This window comes from Carica papaya, chromosome 6 (assembly GCF_054855325.1).
Source record: "Carica papaya isolate Zhongbai chromosome 6, ASM5485532v1, whole genome shotgun sequence".
Taxonomy (NCBI): domain Eukaryota; kingdom Viridiplantae; phylum Streptophyta; class Magnoliopsida; order Brassicales; family Caricaceae; genus Carica; species Carica papaya.
In genome coordinates, this window is record NC_142314.1 from 27,939,462 (window position 1) to 27,956,926 (window position 17,465).

The 17,465-nt window shown below is 39.3% G+C and overlaps 1 protein-coding gene across 10 annotated transcripts in view; it reads left to right on the forward strand.

Annotated features, from left to right (window-relative positions):
• The first annotated feature begins 5,352 nt into the window (after positions 1-5,352).
• Positions 5,353-17,465, forward strand: part of SAMC1 (S-adenosylmethionine carrier 1) — a 46,241-nt gene continuing 34,128 nt past the window's right edge. For 2 of the 10 annotated variants that reach the window (XM_022039773.2, XM_022039778.2), the window contains exons 1-3: positions 5,353-5,476; positions 5,764-5,851; positions 14,510-14,617. In XM_022039773.2, coding sequence (XP_021895465.2) covers positions 5,797-5,851; positions 14,510-14,617 — 163 coding nt within the window. In that variant the 5' untranslated portion in view covers positions 5,353-5,476; positions 5,764-5,796. Of the gene's footprint in view, positions 5,477-5,523; positions 5,852-14,509; positions 14,618-17,465 lie in introns of those variants that run through there. The other 8 variants (XM_022039774.2, XM_022039776.2, XM_022039775.2 and 5 more) reach the window with 8 other exon arrangements.

The window sequence follows — 17,465 nt, forward strand, 5'->3', positions numbered from 1 at the left end:
CAGAATCCACACTTACTCAACTTTGCATATTGCTTCTTTTTTCTGAGGACCTACAAAACTTGGGCTAGATGGTGAGCATGCTCTTCTCTGTTTTTTGAGTATACCAAGATGTCATCGATAAACACAATAACAAATTGATCCAAGAATTCTCTGAAGACCCTGTTCATCAGGTCCATAAAGATGGCCGGGGCATTGGTTAGCCCAAATGGCATGACCAGGAACTCATAGTGTCCTTACCTGGTTCGAAAGGCCGTTTTGGGGATGTCTTCAGTTCTTATTTTCACCTGATGGTAACCTAATCACAGGTCTATTTTGGAGAAGACCTGCACACCCTACAGCTGATCGAAGAGGTCGTCAATTTTAGGGAAGGAATATTTGTTCTTGATTGTGACCATGTTCAATCCTCTATAATCAATACACAGTCTCAACGTTCCATCTCCCTTTCTGGCAAACGTGACTCCGGCACCCCAAGGAGACACACTGTGTTTAATAAAACTACTGTCTTGCAATTTAGTGATCTGTTTCCTTAGCTCTTCCATTTCAACGCGGCTCATGCGGTAAGGAACAACCGAAATAGGCTGGGTGCCTGGTTGTAGGTCTATAGTGAACTCAACTTCCCTGTCACTGGCAATCCGGGCAGTTCGTCCGGAAACACATCTGAAAAATCTCGGACTACCGGAATCTCTTGGATACAAGTTTCCTTCTTGGGCTTGCCTAGTTTGAGAAAATAGCAAGGTTAAAGTACTTAAAAATTAAGGAAATTTGCCATCAAGGAATAAGTATCAAATGATTTTATTAATTTGTAAATAGCTCCTCATTAGGAGGATTGAATACAATCTTATTATTAAAGCAATCTATGGTGGCGTGATACACCGCTAGCCAATTCATCCCTAAAATTACATCAGAATCCCCTGTGTCTAACCCTATTAGGTCTTCACTCAGTTTCCTATTTGCTATCTCCACGGCACAAGCCCTGTAGATAACTTTCCCTAAGAGTGTTTCACCCCCAGCAGTAGACACAAACAATATTGAATCAAGTTTATCAGGTGATACATTAAGTTTGGATGCAAAAACATGTGAAACAAATGAATGCGATGCACCAATGTCAAATAAAACATGAGCAATATGGTCACAAATAGTGTACATAACCTGTACCACGTCCGGGTCGGCGTCGGCATCCTATTGGGTTAGGCTGTAAACCCTGCCCTGAATAGGAGATCTACCTTGATTCTGGTTTCTCGGGCACTCTCTCGTATAGTGCTAGGCACTACATATATGCGACAGGTGTTGTTGAGGAAGTAGCATGGTCGGTCATCGTGATCCATGCCGCAGTGCTGACAGGTCTTTCCACCTGTTGCCTTTGGAGTCTGAGGAGGGGCCTGGATCACTGGTTTGGGCCTCTTATTTGGTTGGACCGGCGCAGTAAGTGCTGGTCTGCAGGGTAGAGCTGAGGGTCGGTGACTCCCTGCTGACTGAGGACGGGTGTTGAAACTCCTCTCCACAATCTGCGTCTTTGCTAGAATGGCTGAGTATGTCTTGAGCTCCAGTACCAATAAGTGTTGCTTGATCTCTAGACGGAGGCCCCACTGAAATCTCCTGGCCTTCCTGCCCTCATCCATCAATGTCTTCGGGGAGTATCAGCCCAACTCTAGGAACTTACGAGCATATTCTGATACCGTCATGTTTTCTTGAACCAGCTGAACAAACTCCATCTCCTTTAGGTGTCGGATGTGCTCAGGGAGATACTCCGTATGGAAGGCCGCTAAGAACTGCTCCCAAGTGGCTGGTGTAGGCAGGGTGGTCTGCTTGAGCTCCCACCAACGACCTGCTTCCCCTACTAGCATGTAGGAAGCAAGGGCAGCTCTTTGCTCAGGAACCACCCCCAAGGTCTTGAAAGCTCTCTCAATCTCCGCTAACCAGTACTGGGCATCTTCGAAAGAGGATCCCCCGCAAAAGTAGAAGGGTTCAGTCTCCTGTACCTCTCTATGTAGCTTGGGTTGATCAAGGAAGGAGCTAGGTCCCGTGGAAGAGGGACTAGGCCCAGCTGGGGATAGACTGGGGGGCCCTTTGGTGGCACCTGCTGATATAGTGGGGGCACCAGATTGTACTGTGGCGGTGCTGGCCAACACGGTGGCTGGGGCACCAGTTCATACTGCGACGGTGGTGCCGGGTGGTACTTTGGTGGAGCAGGCTCGGGATCCGCTTGCTATAGCGGTGGCTCAACCTGTGGTAGTGGGGGAGGTTCAGGTAACTCCATTCTCTCATCTCAACCTTGCTGGGCAACAATGATCCTTTCCAGCATCTCAAATATTCTGTCCACATCTTCCTAAAGCGAATCATCCCGGGCTGCTTGGTTTAGTGGGGGTCTTCCTCTCCTCATTTCTCTACACCTGCATTTCACAAGGAAGGGTTGAGTAATGATTTATCAGTGGGTATTTCTCTAAGCATTATTGTGTAAGGGATGACTCTGAGGAACGCGGCTCTGATACCAACTGTAGCAGCCCCAGAAATAAAAATAAAATATATGTATTAAAAAGTTCTAAGTGCGGAAGCGAAATAATAATTTTGATTAATATCCTTTACACAATAACCGAAATGTATTAAACGTATGAAATAATAACTCAACTAAAATAAATACTAGTAATGAATGCTATAAATAAATCTATGAAGTCCTTAGTCATCTACTCACCTTCTTCCTGCGGGACGGGTTCGGGAATCAAGTCCTCCTGATCTGAAATGATTAAGTAAGGAATGAGCTACACTAACCCAGTAAAGATATCACACTATCTCACTGCCACAGGAGCAAAGGTTGGTAGAAAACAAAAACGACAAATGGAGCATAATTTATAACAAACTCATTTAATAATAAAAACTATTACTGTTCACTTACCTCGATGAGATTCATGAAGACAATTTATGAAACACAATAACATCATAAACATCATAAATTCGTGCAGACTCTGTAACATAACACATATCATACTCTCGTTTTTCAATCATCAGACAACAATTTTCCTATTTTATCAGCCTACTAGTATCCATGGGGATCCATAGGGAGTCCCCGCTACACGTGAACCATTCACATTGATAACTTGATTCCAGAGCCGTCCTCATACCCCGTTTGGTATGGGCGCCAAAAAAAACATAAACCTCAATACCCCGTACGGTATGAGGGTGAAACGGGCCATCTTCATACTCCGTCTGGTATGGGCGCCAAAACACATAAGGTCTCCATACCCCGTCCGATATGAGAGACCACGTTTCCGGTAGGGTTCCTTACGGACCCGGTCCGTCCACCATCTCCCAGGATATCTAGTTGGGCTATCGACATTATCCATTTATCAATTCACATACATTTTTTCATTTTTCTTGGTCTCAATTATCCAATCAAACATAAACACGTAAACCAGTAATGAACACCAAACAAGACAACAACGAGTTCACAATAATTCAAACCATAATAAACAAAATCGTGATTCATACATACGAAACCATAGAATAAACACATCAAATACCATACTGCATTTAAAATTGTAAAATAGATCAAACAACAACTGACCGAAAAATATATCAGATTCGGGCTTCATTAGTAACATTAATTAATTATACACATGTATTATTTCATGAAATGCCGTTTTATTATTTATTGAGCTTTAATACCGTGATAGGAAATAGGGTGAGAAATCCTTACTTGTTTCGGAGTCTAAAATCGGGTTCTCACTGCTCCTACGAACTATCCCTAAATTCCCTGAATTTTTCTCCAGGAACTGAAATACACTTCTGGTACCTACACATGTCCCGAAAAAACTCAAAATAAGACCTAGGGCCTACTCGGCCATTCTCGAAAACTCCGGCACGTCGGCTCCGCCGTGCTTCGGCGACGGTGCTGCTGCCCGCGGCGACGATCCGCCTCGAGTTGGTCGTTTTCGGTCAAATTCGACCAAACTCGCATTGATTCCTGCAATAAAGCACCCCTAGGGCCCTCGGTGGGCCAAAAAATTACGAAAAACCGAGACTTACCGGCAGCGGAGATCTCGGGTGGCTTCTCCGGCGTGAGTCGTGATTTGATGTTTTGCTTCGGTCAACCTGTAGAGAAAAGAATGGTGATCAGAGTGGTGTAAAAATTACATCAAACGGGAACCGGGAAGGCCCTCATCGGAGGCAAAAATCGAGGAAAGCCGCGTCGGCGCTGCTGGACTTCGGTAGTGTTTTCCGGCCGATTAGCCAGTGGTTTGGCTCCGATTTTGCCACAGGTGGATTTAGCATTGAAAAACAAGCCAATGGGAGAAATTTTACCTCGTTTGACGGTCGAAAAATCCTCCGGTGCGGCGGCGGGTGGCGGCGGCCGGCTCCTCCGGTGACTGTGTCGTCTTCTCCGGCGAGGGTACTGGCGGCTAGGGTTTGGGGTTGGGTGTGGGTGAGGTTATTTATAACATTTTCCTTTTAATCTCAGCCGTCCATCACGATTTAATCTGAAACGTCTGATCGCGATTAAAATGAGAATAAATCTGGGCCGTCCATCGCGATGCGATCTGGGCCGTCCGTACGTGATTCAATCTGCACCGTCCGTGCGCGTAAGATCTGGGCCGTCCGTGCGCGCTTTTGATCTAGGCCATCCGTGCGCGCGTCAGCGTTCCTGCCACGCGGCGTGTCCTGGTTGGCTGGGACTGCTGACCAGGCTACTGACGTGGCGTATCTTTTTTAAATTGCATTTTAACCGTTATTTTTCGATTTTCTTTTCAAAAACACTTCCAGAATCCAAATTTTCATCCATTTTTCTCAAAATCATCTTCAATTAATTCCCAAAAATAATTTTACCCAATTTTATCATTATTATTATTTTTATTTTTATTAAATTAAATTAAATTAAACATATAATTATTACAAAATAAATTAATTATTAAAATAAAATCAAATCCAAAAAAAATTCCAATACAAAAATAAAAAAATAGTTTTGGGGTATTACACTATGTGAGTTAGATAATTTACATATAATAATATGTAAATCCAAAAGTTAGAGAAAAACTGTTCTTTTTTTCTAGCAGCAGAAAATTGGATGGTTTCTTTAAATTTTAAAAATAAAAGTTTTATTTATTTTTATGAAACTTTGGTAAAAAACTATATTTTCTTTTTACATATGAAAACATTTTTATTTTTATTTTGTAAATTTGTGTGTTTATAATTACATATTTTGGCATAATGAAAAATAAATAAAACAATTTTGTAAAAAATATTAAAAATATATATTATAATTTTTAATCTAATAAATTTATTTATTTGTGTAATTTTTAATCAATATATATATATAAATATTGAAAATAAAAACAAAACAATTATTTTTATACAACATAAGAAGGCCTGTAATATTTCCTTCTTAGTATAGTTTATTCCAGAACCGGGACTTTACCCATACCGTTTTACTTACGGTCTTACCTCCCTTGCAGGCCTTGTGAGCTGCTAGCCTGGTGCTACTCTGGTGCTCTCTATCTACTCTTCATCCGGATAGATAATACACATATATTGCATGCATATACAAATATGTATAATTTATATTTTTGCATGAAGAATGTGATGTTTTCTGGTTGGTTTTTGCTTGTTTCTTTTAAATACTTCTTTTTAGTATCGGTGCTGGTTCCATGACTCGCTTTATCTAGTTATGTCCAGTGAAATTCTGTTGAAATGTGTTAAATGCTTGGTTTTTGTTTCTGGGTTTCGGGATTTCTACTTTTTATAGTAATTCCTTATTCAACGTATAATTTGTAGTTACAGCAAGTCGTTTTCTCTCTTCGGACTTTTATGGGTCCGATTGCGTTAGCCATCGAGAGGAGAAGCTCGTCGGAAGCCTCTGCGGGTAATCCTTCCATTGCTTTTAATACCCAATCTTAGCTCAATTAAAACGCGCATGTCTTCACTGTTTATGTTCTTGCAAGACCGTTGCTTTAACCAGGAATTTTGTAAGGACTATCGTCTTCAATGTTGGCTTTGATAATGTGCATATGAATTTTTCTTCAAATGTTTCCGAAATTTGCCTTATATGCGTATTAGATTCAGTAATTTAAAAAAATCCAGTTTCATGTTTAAAAAACGGTAATGTGTTGTACTTTAAATTTTTTTAATATAAGAAAAGAAGTGTAAAATGGGATAAAGAAGATGTATAAAGATGAGGATGAGACTTCCTGAAATGACCTTTGTTAAAGCGAGTAAAAAAAAAAAATGAAACTACTCTGTAGAATAGATAAAGATATGTGGCTGAAGAAATTACTTGCCTTGGCCCATACCAAAGCCAAAAACGTCAATATTCCCAAAGAAATTGAGGAGGCATATAATGATACTTGAAAATTCTGGTGGTATTATGCTTCAACTGCACCACCCACAACAAGGGAAAATGGCTATAAGTTTTGATTATATTGTGAAATTTAGGAAGGACATAACTTATTTCAGGTTTGGGTTTTAGCAAGAAGAACCAGGTCACTTGAGTACAATCATATATAAACAAAACAAACCATCTAGCTGCAGAAACGTTGTAACTATTTGAAGGATCCCAGATATTACTATGAATCAATGTAAAAGAAAAAATGCTTCTTTTATTACTTGGAGGAAAAATTACATGTTTATATGTTGTCAGTTAACATACATTACGGTATGAATTTCCATGGTTGAAATCTTTAAGTGAGGAGGAAAACATAATATTAAGGATAGAAAAGGAAGGTGTTTAATTGTTTGTGGTGTAACCATATCTCGTCTAAGGTACTAATGGTGGGGGCAGAGGGTGGTATCTCAGGTGCATTTAAGAAGTGCTACCTGTTTTGTGTCTCAGCATATCCAATCATCCCTGGGTTTGGTCTTGAAATTTATAATGAGATGAAGAAAAAATCACTTTACAATTTAGGTCATGTGATAGTCTAGTCAGTGAAATAAGATTTGTGCATAGTTTGCGAACATGAAACATATTTGTAAGTGTAAAATGGGGGCTAATAATTATACTTTCAACTCCTACCATGGTGGTTAGTGAACCATCAATAGTAAATATTTTCTTATTACTGGAACACAGGACATTGGTGCTAAAGTGCTTAGAGGAGTTGGTCATGTAATCTATGGCTCTTGACTGTATAAGTTAGAACAGTGCAAAGGGCTTATTTGTGGCATTTTCTTCATGTGAGGTAGAAAATGTACTTGAGTATGCCAATAAACCTTTACTTGTGGGTTTCTCGAAAACATCAAGTTGAGTCCTTAGTCATTCCAATCATGCTTTTAATTCATTTGGGACTAGAAGCCTTCTCCTTCCCTTATTAGTTGTCCACATATACTTGTCCTTGGGGCCTCTATGATGTATTTTATAACCCCAATCTTTGCTAGAGATGGTGTGCTTCCTATGGAGTTCTCATTGTTTCTCCTTGGTATGCCTTTGTTTCTTACAGAAGGTACACTACAAATTGTCTCAATTCTTTTCACCTGTTACAGATGTGGCAAGTTGACTTACTCCTTTGCCTGTTGGCAGGGTTTGGAGCTATTGGTTATCATAGTTGAGCTTTCAATTAAGCGAGGTTCTAGCATAATCCATCTCTTGCTCTCTTATGCAACAACGACAGAAATCACTTTGTTCAAAGATGACATTTCCTATTTCCCTAATATTAAACTTGCACTTGATCGAATTCTGCATTAAGACCAGATAGGAATTGATATGCTCTATCATTCTCCATAAATTTCTTTAGGCTTTGCTCATCTTTGCTGCAATTTATATTGAGGTAGCAATACTGGTCTAGTTCTTGCCACTAACTGTTAGAAGCTTTATCATACTTTGGATTTGAGAAAAGAAGGAGAAAAAGAAAAGAGAAACAATAGAGAAAAAGAGAGAGATTTTGAGGTAATTTTCTTATTTGATGCTTTACATTTGTAGAAATTGGGCCTATTTATAGACTTATGAGTGTTAAAAGACGAATGGCTATGGTGGCATACTTTGCTAAACCTTTTTGGTTGCAATTGCGGCTGTGGGATCTGCTGTAACGGTTAGGGTTGCATCAACCCTAATCCGTTCGGGCGAAGTTACTGTTTTCCCTCTGTGGGTGAAATTACTTTCCTGCCCTTATTTCTATAGTAGACCAATAAGGGTTTCTTAACAATACTCACCCATTGAGCATCAACCTTGTACTCAAGGTTGTGATGTGAAAACTGTTGTTGTAGGTATTCATAATCTTCTCCTGCCCTTATTTCTATAGTAGACCAATAGGGGTTTCTTAACAATACTCACCCATTGAGCGTCAACCTTGTACTCGAGGTTGTGATGTGAAAACTGTTGTTGTAGGTATTCATAATCTTCTTAAGTGCATTCTTCAGTTGTAGTGTATTTCTATCATACTAGCACTTGTTTCATAGACAAAGATCCTCACATTATGACTCAGTATTGTAGCACTTGTTTCAGTTGATCACTGAGTTCATCTTCTTTTGTATGGACTGATAGATTATTTATTACCCTATTTCTTTCTTCAGTGTACTTCTTGAGTTGTGATACGTGGAACACTGGGTGGATTCTAGAGTCTGGGGGTAGCTGAAGTTTGTAAGCTACTGATCCAATTTTCTGTATTATCTGAAACGGTCTGTAGAAAGTGGTGACAGCTTGGATCCTTTTGCTTATTTTACAGTGTCTTGTTTGTATGATTATAGCTTGAGTCACACCAAGTCTTGTTCTTTAAAACTTCTTTCAAACGATTCTTATCTGCATATTGCTTTGTTCAGTCTTGAGCTTTCAGAAGTTGTTGCTTAATCCTTTTCTTGGTATCTTCCCATTCTGCTAATAACTCTTCCACCGATAGCAAGACTCGAGAAACGTCAGTAATATCCAACAATGAGGAGGTGCGCACCTGTAGAGAGCTTGGAAGAGGGTCATTTTGAGGCTCGCGTGGTAGATTATGTTATACCACCATTCAGCAGTAGATAACCATTTTGCCCATGTTTTTGGTTGATCATAAGTCGTGCATTTCAAATACATCTCCAGGCATTGATTAAAAAGTTCAGTTTGACCATCTGTTTGAGAATGATATGCAATGCTGAAATGAAGGCTGGTTCCAACAGCTTTCATCAATTCCTTCCAAAAGAGAATTGTGAACAAGGGGTCCTGGTATGATACTATGACCTGTGCCACTTCATGCAACTTGTGAGCAATCTCCAAAAGAGTTGGGCTATCCCGTGGGCCAAGAAATAATGTCTAGGGGAATAAAGTGACCATACTTTGTGAACCGGTCTACTATCATCAGAATTGTATCTTTGTTCTCCAACTTGGGCAGTTGTTCGATGGAATCTATCGATATAACAGTCTTGGGAGGGTCACATTTTCATTTTTACAATGCTGGCAAGTTTCATATTGTTGCACCGATTGAGTAACTTGTCTTTTCATGTTGGCGCAATAGAAGTGTTGTTTGACTTGTTCATAGGTGTCTTTGATCCCTAAGTGACCCCCAATGACAAAGTTATGAGATTATTGTAGTAGCTGATGCTGTAGACTTTTGCTGTTGCCAATGACTAACCTTCCTTTCATATCTCAGAAATCCATTAGAGAGGTGGAAAGGTGGTTTGCCTTGTGGAGAAATTACAAGTTCTATGATAAGGTGTTTTATGTCCGGATCACCTTTATAATTTGGATACCTCACATACCCAAGCAGGAATGGTAACGGTAACGGTAACCGTTTAAAGGACTTTTTCTGAATTATCCTTATGTTCCCTTCTGGATAAGGCATCTACAACTGTATTCGTTGTCCCTTGCTTGTTTGGTATGAGGTAAATTCAACCCCAGTAATTTCAAAATGCGTTTCTGTTGGACCATTGAAGATGCTCTTTGATTCAGTAAGTACTTGAGACTGCTAATCTGTCCAAAGGATGAAAGGAACTCGTTCCAAGTAATGGCATCATTGGCTGACTGCATACAAGACGGACATGAGTTCTTTTCCATATAAGGACTTGGATTAGTTTATGGGGCTAAGTGCTTTGCTGATAAAGGCTATTGGTTGTCCTTCCTATATTAAAATTGCCCAAATTCCCTTATTGCTAGCATCAGTTTCAATGGCAAATGGGTCCCCAAACTTCGGAAGCCGCAATGCCAAGTTAGAAGTCATTGTTTTTTTTTTAATTGCTGGAAGGCTAGTTCAGCTTCTGAGTTCCCCTGGAATACTCCTTTCTTTAACAGGTATGTAAGGGATTTGGCCATCACTTCGTAGTACTTGATGAATTTTAGACAATGGCCCATTAGGCCCAAAAATTCCTGAGAGCCTTGAGAGTTTGTGGGGGCAGCCAGTTGACCATAACCTCAATTTTCTTGGGGTCTATTTGCACTCTGCGTCCTAAAATAATGTATCCCAGATACTTTACTTGAGACTATAAAAAACAACATTTATACTTTTTTCCATATAACTTGTATTGTCGTAGCAATTGCAGTATTTTTTTAAGTTAAAAACAGATGTTCTTGTATGTTACGGCTGTAGATGAGTATGTTAGTAAAGAAGACAAGAACGAATTCCCTGAGAAATTTTCTGAAGATGTGATTTATGAGAGCCTGAAAGGTTGTTAGGGTATTGGTTAGATCAAAGGGCATTTCCCTAAACTACGGTGGCCTTGATGAGTTCGAAATGTTGTTTTGGAAATATCTTTCTCTTTTACACGAATAAGGTGATATCTTGCTCTCAGATCAAGTTTTGAAAAGATAGACACCATGTAATTTATCAAGTCATCGATGATGAGAATAGGAAACTTATCTTTGATTGTCAGTGAGTTAAGTTCCCTATAAGCCACACAGAATCTCCCTATTCCACCCTTCTTTTTGACTAGCAGGATTTGAGATGAGAACGGCTGCGGCTGGGTCATATGATGGATTTCTGTAATATGCTATACACTTGTTTTTCTATTTCGTTTTTCTAAAAGAAAGAGTATCTATATAGCTGAATGTTGACCATTGCTCATTCCTTTATTAGGGAGATAGAATGATCAAACTCCCTAGGTGTTAGTAGTCCCCTGGTTTCCTTGAACACATCCTTCAATTATTCTAGTAAGGACTTAAGGCCTTCGCTATGGGTAGAAGTAGTTCTTTCTTTTAGATCAACCTTCATACTGTTGTTGTAGGTCTCTTTCATCTGTCCATGGGTGTTGCCTCCTTTCAGAATTATGAGTGAGTTGCCATAATGGAATTTGATGGTGACATGTAGAGGATTGAGCACCACAGGAGTGAACTACATCCAATCTACCCCTAGAATCATGTCATATACACCAAGTTGAATAACTCGATAATCATACCTAAATTTGTGATCCTACATAATGTAGGTAACATCCGGACATGCAAAACCACTAGTGATTTTTTGTCCATTCGCAACCATTACTGTTAGTGGTTTGTTGCTGACCACACGAGTTCTAATTCCTTTAACCATCCCTTCATCGAGAAACGAGTGTGAACTTTCATTGTCTAGCAATACCAACGCATCACAACCAGACATTGTATCTCTAATTTTAAGATATTGCTTGCTGAAATTCCTTCTATTGCCTGAATGGATAAGCTCCCCGTGGGATTTTCTTCATCCCCTGTTTCCTCTTCTGGTGCATTTTCTAACAGTTCTCTCTAGTTGAATACTTCTTCTATTACCATCATAGTTTTATTTTGGTGGCAGTGAACTGGGAAGTAACAGTCACTACATTTTTAGCAGGACGCCGTTGATCTCCTAACTTCTGTGTCTCTTCCCGTACGTTCGGCGTTGCTCATTTGGAACCACTTGATGAAAGGGTAGTTCTTTCATGAAAATAGGAACTTCTTGACATTTTAATTAGACAATGCTCCTGCAACAAGACTTGCTTGAAGGTTTGATTGGGGATGCGTGGCTTGAACAGTTTTATCATGAGTTGTAACTCTAATTTGAGACCACTTCTAAAACTAGATATATAGAATCTCTCCGAATGAATGGGGTTGTCTGTATTTGAAAGAACGCGCAAATGCTCGAAATGTTCCTAATCTTCTGGAACATTACTTGTTTCCGACAATTTGTTGAATTCTTCTATGAAGTCTTTTCGCAACGGCCCCCAAATCTTTGACAAATCTCTTCAAAGTATTCCCAATCTATTGTGTCAATTTTTGCTAACCAACCTCGGTACCAAACATCTGTAGTCTCTCCCAAAAAAGAGATGCGACGTCAACTTTCTGCTCGTTCAGTGTTTTGTATATCAAGAAATACTTCTTGCACCTCCTAACGCAGAAGTAGGGGTTTATTCCTTCACATAGGGGAATCTCCACCTTAGGAAGGGAAATATTTTGGGCTGAACTAGTTTGGTTCAGTGTGGTAGGCAGATCGGTTCGGTCCCAGTAATCCAATGGGCCGGTTTAGACCAACCTTTCCGTTGGGCCGATTTGGTTCAATCCCTCCACTGGACTGGTTTGATTTAATTTCTCGAGTGAATTGGTTCGAGTCTTTTCACTTGAACTGGACCCTATATATTTTTTAAACCCTAAATTTGGCTTTAGGGTTTCTTGCTGCTTGCACGGGAAAGGCAGGAGGCCTCTCCCTTTGCATGCTCCGGCCCCCTACCAGCTGCTTTCGCCTTTCACCAGACAACATTCCATAGAGCCACTCCATGATCGTGTTAGCTGCTTTTCAGATTGTCGACTCATTTAATAAAAATTGTGCTTGAAATTGGTGATCTTTTGATCCACATCCTTCGCGGTGGGTTTGGCTGCTGCTATCTTCTTTGACTCCACCATCGTCGCCTTCCCCTTAGATTGAGAATGCAAGGTGGCCATAGGATTTGGCCGGCTCTAGTGGCTATGATGCCACATTGTCAAAAGCCTTACTCATGGTTTCGGATATGAGAAAAGAAGGAGAAAAAGAAGAGAGAAAGAAGAGAGAAAAAGAGATATTTTTGAGGTAAATTTCTTTATTTTCTTTGATGCTTTACATTCTCAAAAATCGGGTCTATTTATTGGTTTATGAGTGTTAAAAGATGAATGACTATGGTGCGGACTTTGCTCAGCCATTTTGGTTGTAGAGGCAGCTGTGGGATCTGCTGTAACAGTTGGGGTTTATTCGATGATTTAACCCTAACCCTAATCCATTCGGGCAAAGTTACTGTCTTGCACTTTGTGGGTGAAGTTACTTTCATGCCCTTCTTTCTATAATAGACCAATAGAGGTTTCTTGACACTAGCCTTAAAGGAAACTGGTATATTCCATCATTGATCTGTGTATAAACGATATGTGTATGGTTTGGCTTTATAAACTAAGTCTTTACTGTCAAATCATAGATTTGGGCTGCATCTTTACCTTTGGAGTAAGTTTCCTTGACTGCTTTCTGAATCTTCCTTATAGTGGGTAAGAACATACACATATCACTTATATCGGGGAGTATTAAATTTCAAAGCCAAACCATTATTATTAAATCTTCATCCCATACATCATTTATGACCACTTTAGATAATTTTTTTCATTTAGGCGATAAGCCACCTTAATTTGTTGTAATTCTCCAGTTGAATGTTACATTGCCATGTCGGGATTCACGCTGGTGGCTTGGGACGTAACTCAGATATGGTTGAAAAAATCTAGGCAATGAAGGGCGATTTTGTAGAAGCAAAACTGTGCATAGCTGGTTTGCTGGGCTGTGTGCCCGTAGGATAGGGAGCAGCGAGTGGCTAGGGGGGCAGCTACTGGAGCAGGGAGCAGCAACACCAGCTGGATCCTTGTTCTGTGTAGCTTTGCTGGTGTGCGACTGTTCTGGGTGCGTGGGTAGTGGCTTGAGCAGGGAGCAGTGGCAGCTGATGTAGGCATGGCTGGAGCAGGTTGTGACTAGAGCAGGCCAGCAGGTGGCTGCATGGCTGGAGAAGTTGCACGAAAGGGGCTATTGTGAGTGGCTGGAGGGCATCTTGAGCATGGTAATGGTCCGTGTTTTCCAGCTATGAAGGCCGGTTGTGATGGTGATGACCCGCTATGAAAGTTGGCTCCCTTAAGAGTTTATTTTACTTCCGGGATAAACACTGATTAGGATTTGCAAAAAAAGAAGGTATTTTTTTCTTAAAATTCTAATACCATGTGAAGAATGAATGTTTTTCTATTGAATAACTTAAACCTATATATACACGTTCTTTGCTACAAGAAAAGAATCCTATAATTAATTATATAGGGGTAGACTTTCCAACACATCTCTAATGAATTGCTTGCAAAGGTATGCAGAAGCTGCGGCCGAAACTTTCTTGTCTATTCTTTTTCCTTATTTGTATTATTTATTTACTTACGTTTTATATGGAAGGGTGAAGGTGGAAAGATTCCTTATTTGTATTATTTATTTACTTATGTTTCATGTTTTTTATGGAAGTGTTACTATTTAAAAAGTATTTTTCACATACACAAATTTAAAGGAATTAATTCTAGCTAGAAAATTTGAATGGAAGATACCTAGAGAATATTTATATAATTTATTTAGGGATTTACAATGCATAATTTAGTCATTTTTATTATCTATTTAGTATTTTAATAGATGATATGGTTTTGCAGATGTATCAAATGGGAAAATGCAAAACCCACTGCTAGGAATGAGAAAGTCTTTTGCATCAGTCAACATGCAAGAAGAGAAACCATTTGATTTCTTTCGCACTTTATTTGGTGGGTGCAAATATTTTTTTATCGTCTTGTGAAAATATATCTTTTTGAAATATATCTAATTAAAAAATTCACCTCTTCATTAGAAGTCTGTGAGAATCTAGGTTCAAGAGGTGAGTTGCATCTTTCCCATGTGGCGCTTACGGTGGTTTGTTGGTTATGGGGGATAATAGGCTAGTGGACGCTCTTGTGTGGACTTTTACTGTTTTGCATATTGAAGATTAGAGGTAGGGCTAAATAATAGTTTACGTGCATTTATGGTCGTACTTGTCTTAGACCTCAATCTTTTCTTTGGTGGAGTTGTCCTATATTTATGGTCTTTCTTTTCTTTTTGTTGCACTCATGGTGATTTCAATGTGTATAGAAGTCCTGATAAGAAATGAGGAATTTTAATGACTTTATTTGGGAACGTAAGTTATGCGCTTTTCTTCCTGTAGATGCTCAATTCACTTAGTCTTTAGGTAGTCTTTAGGAGCAGCCATATCTCTGCATATCTATCAATTTTCTATTGCTAATGTTTGGAATAGGATTTGATGCTACACGATAAGATCCTACTCTGGAATTGTTAGAATATTATAGAATATTCCCTATACGTAATAATATGATTATCTTTGTAAGTATGTAAGTGCAATTAGGAAGAAAATTATTAAGATAATTTATCTTGGTTACTATATATGAATCCGTATACATATATATATTCCTACTTTTATTTCAATAAAACACGAGTAAATATTTAGTATTCATTTCCCTAATTCTTATATGGTATCGGAGTTAGGGTTTTAGAGTCAAAATTATATCAGTGCAAAAGAAGGATTGAACAACCCATTTCCGGCACCGGAGAAAGACAACTACCGATCTCTGGTCAGTTCAGAGTGCAGTCAGCACGGTGGTGTACACAAGAGAAGTCGAGGAGACGGTTTGCCCGACAGATTGAGGTAGCGTGCGTCGGGTTTGTTGGAGGAGCGCATTCTTGTACATGTTGGTTTCCCATTCAAGGAAAGAAGCCACAGAGGAGCTTGGTCGGCCAGTATTGTGCATGAAATCAGAAGGCCAAAGAAGGGAAAGCGGCGGTGGAGCACATCGCGCAACAGCAAGCGATTCTCCGCTCTCTGGCGCGATTTGGGGTGTTTCTGCGAGTGCCATTCCTGATTAGGGTGAGCATTGGAGTTCTGTGGTGATATCCAGCCAAAAGAATGCTATTTGATGGTTTTCGGTGGCAGTGCGTTGTTCTCCGATGTTGGTGTGTGCGGCGGCGCAGATTCTCCGGTGGTTGGCAGTGAGCTTCTGATAGGGTTATTGATAGCCGTGTGTGAAGAGATACTTTATTTTCTCAAATTTTCTAATATATTTGCAGTGTTTTTGGTGTATCTCTACCTCCTGTGTTTGGATATTTTTGGATGATAATATGTGGGTATTCTTGAGTTAAAAATGTGTGATAATAAGTTTTCAGTGAGTGAGATAATCCCCACTATGTTAAAAATCATTAGACATAAATTAAATGGTACAAATTATCGGAAGTGGAGCAAAACTATTAAGGTTTTAGGTATAAATGGAGAAGGTGGATTATTGCATATCTTTCCTTTCCTACTTTTGTTGTTTTGGTCAATAGCAAAACTAGTGATTGGTTTGATCATCAATGGGATTTGAGGAGAAATTATCCATTGTCCGTTTCCTCTTTGTAATCATTGTTTATGTTTTAAAAGCTTGATGCTTTCCCGAGTGTTGAAGAGAGCACTCTTAGAGGGCCTTAGGTTTGTTAAGATGGTGTGAAGGTTTCCCACCTTCAAGCTGCTGATGATATGATATTGTTCCTTCCTTCTGATCTTAGGAAATTTTAATGGGATTACCATCTTGCACCTTTGTTTTAGAATATTTTCAGGTTGAAGATTAACTCAGTAAAAGTGGCCTTGCAGATATTAACATCAAGAATCGGCGAGGGACCTACCTGATTATATGGGATCTGAAGTACTCTAATGCCCTTTATTTATGAGACCGAGGAGGGAGCATGTTCTCCATTAGGGGACGGTTGCTCTTATTCAGTCTTTGCTTCGTTAGTACTCCCCTTTATTTTCTCCATAGAGCCGTGGCTAATAGAATTGAAAAGGTGATGAAATCTTTCCACTAGTCAGTCCAGGTGAGCCTGAGAAAGAGACCATTTGGTTAGTTTGGACAAATGTTGTCTGTGTAAAGAAGATGGTGGTCTTGGCATTGGGAATCTTTTTTTTTTTATTTTTGCAAAAACATGCGTTCTTCTGGTTACGGAGGTTTGCTTTTGGAACTGAATTTTTTATGACAAAGGGTCATCAAGAGTTAATTTGGTCTTTACCAAAATGGATGAGATTTCAAGACAGATGTTTTGACTACCTACATGAAAGGTGATTTCCAGTCATTATTCTTCTTTTTCACCCTTACTTCAGTTGAGATAGAGGATGGTTCCCTTATCCTTTCTTGGAAGGACTCCTAGATAAAAAATGCTTCACTTGCTTCCTGCTTCCTTATACCTTATAGACTCTTTAGAAATTAGAATTTTCCAATTTCCTTTTTTGGTTAGTCTAGTGGCATCCAATTTTATAACTTTTCCTTTTTTTTCAGAAATTTTAATAATAGGGAGATTGTGGATATGACTAATATTCTTCATTTGTTGGATTTTTGTTGTCTTTTCTAATAACTCTAATTGTTGAATGTAGTAGAGTCCTATGTACTTTCTTTTGTAAGTTCTATCTATTTTTTATTCACAATCCCATTACTCAGAATCTCTCTTTTTAAGTCCTCATGGAAAGCTTCAAACTGCTTTTAAGGAAATAGTTTCTATTTGGAGTCTGATTTTGGGCAGGTCTGATACTAATGTGCA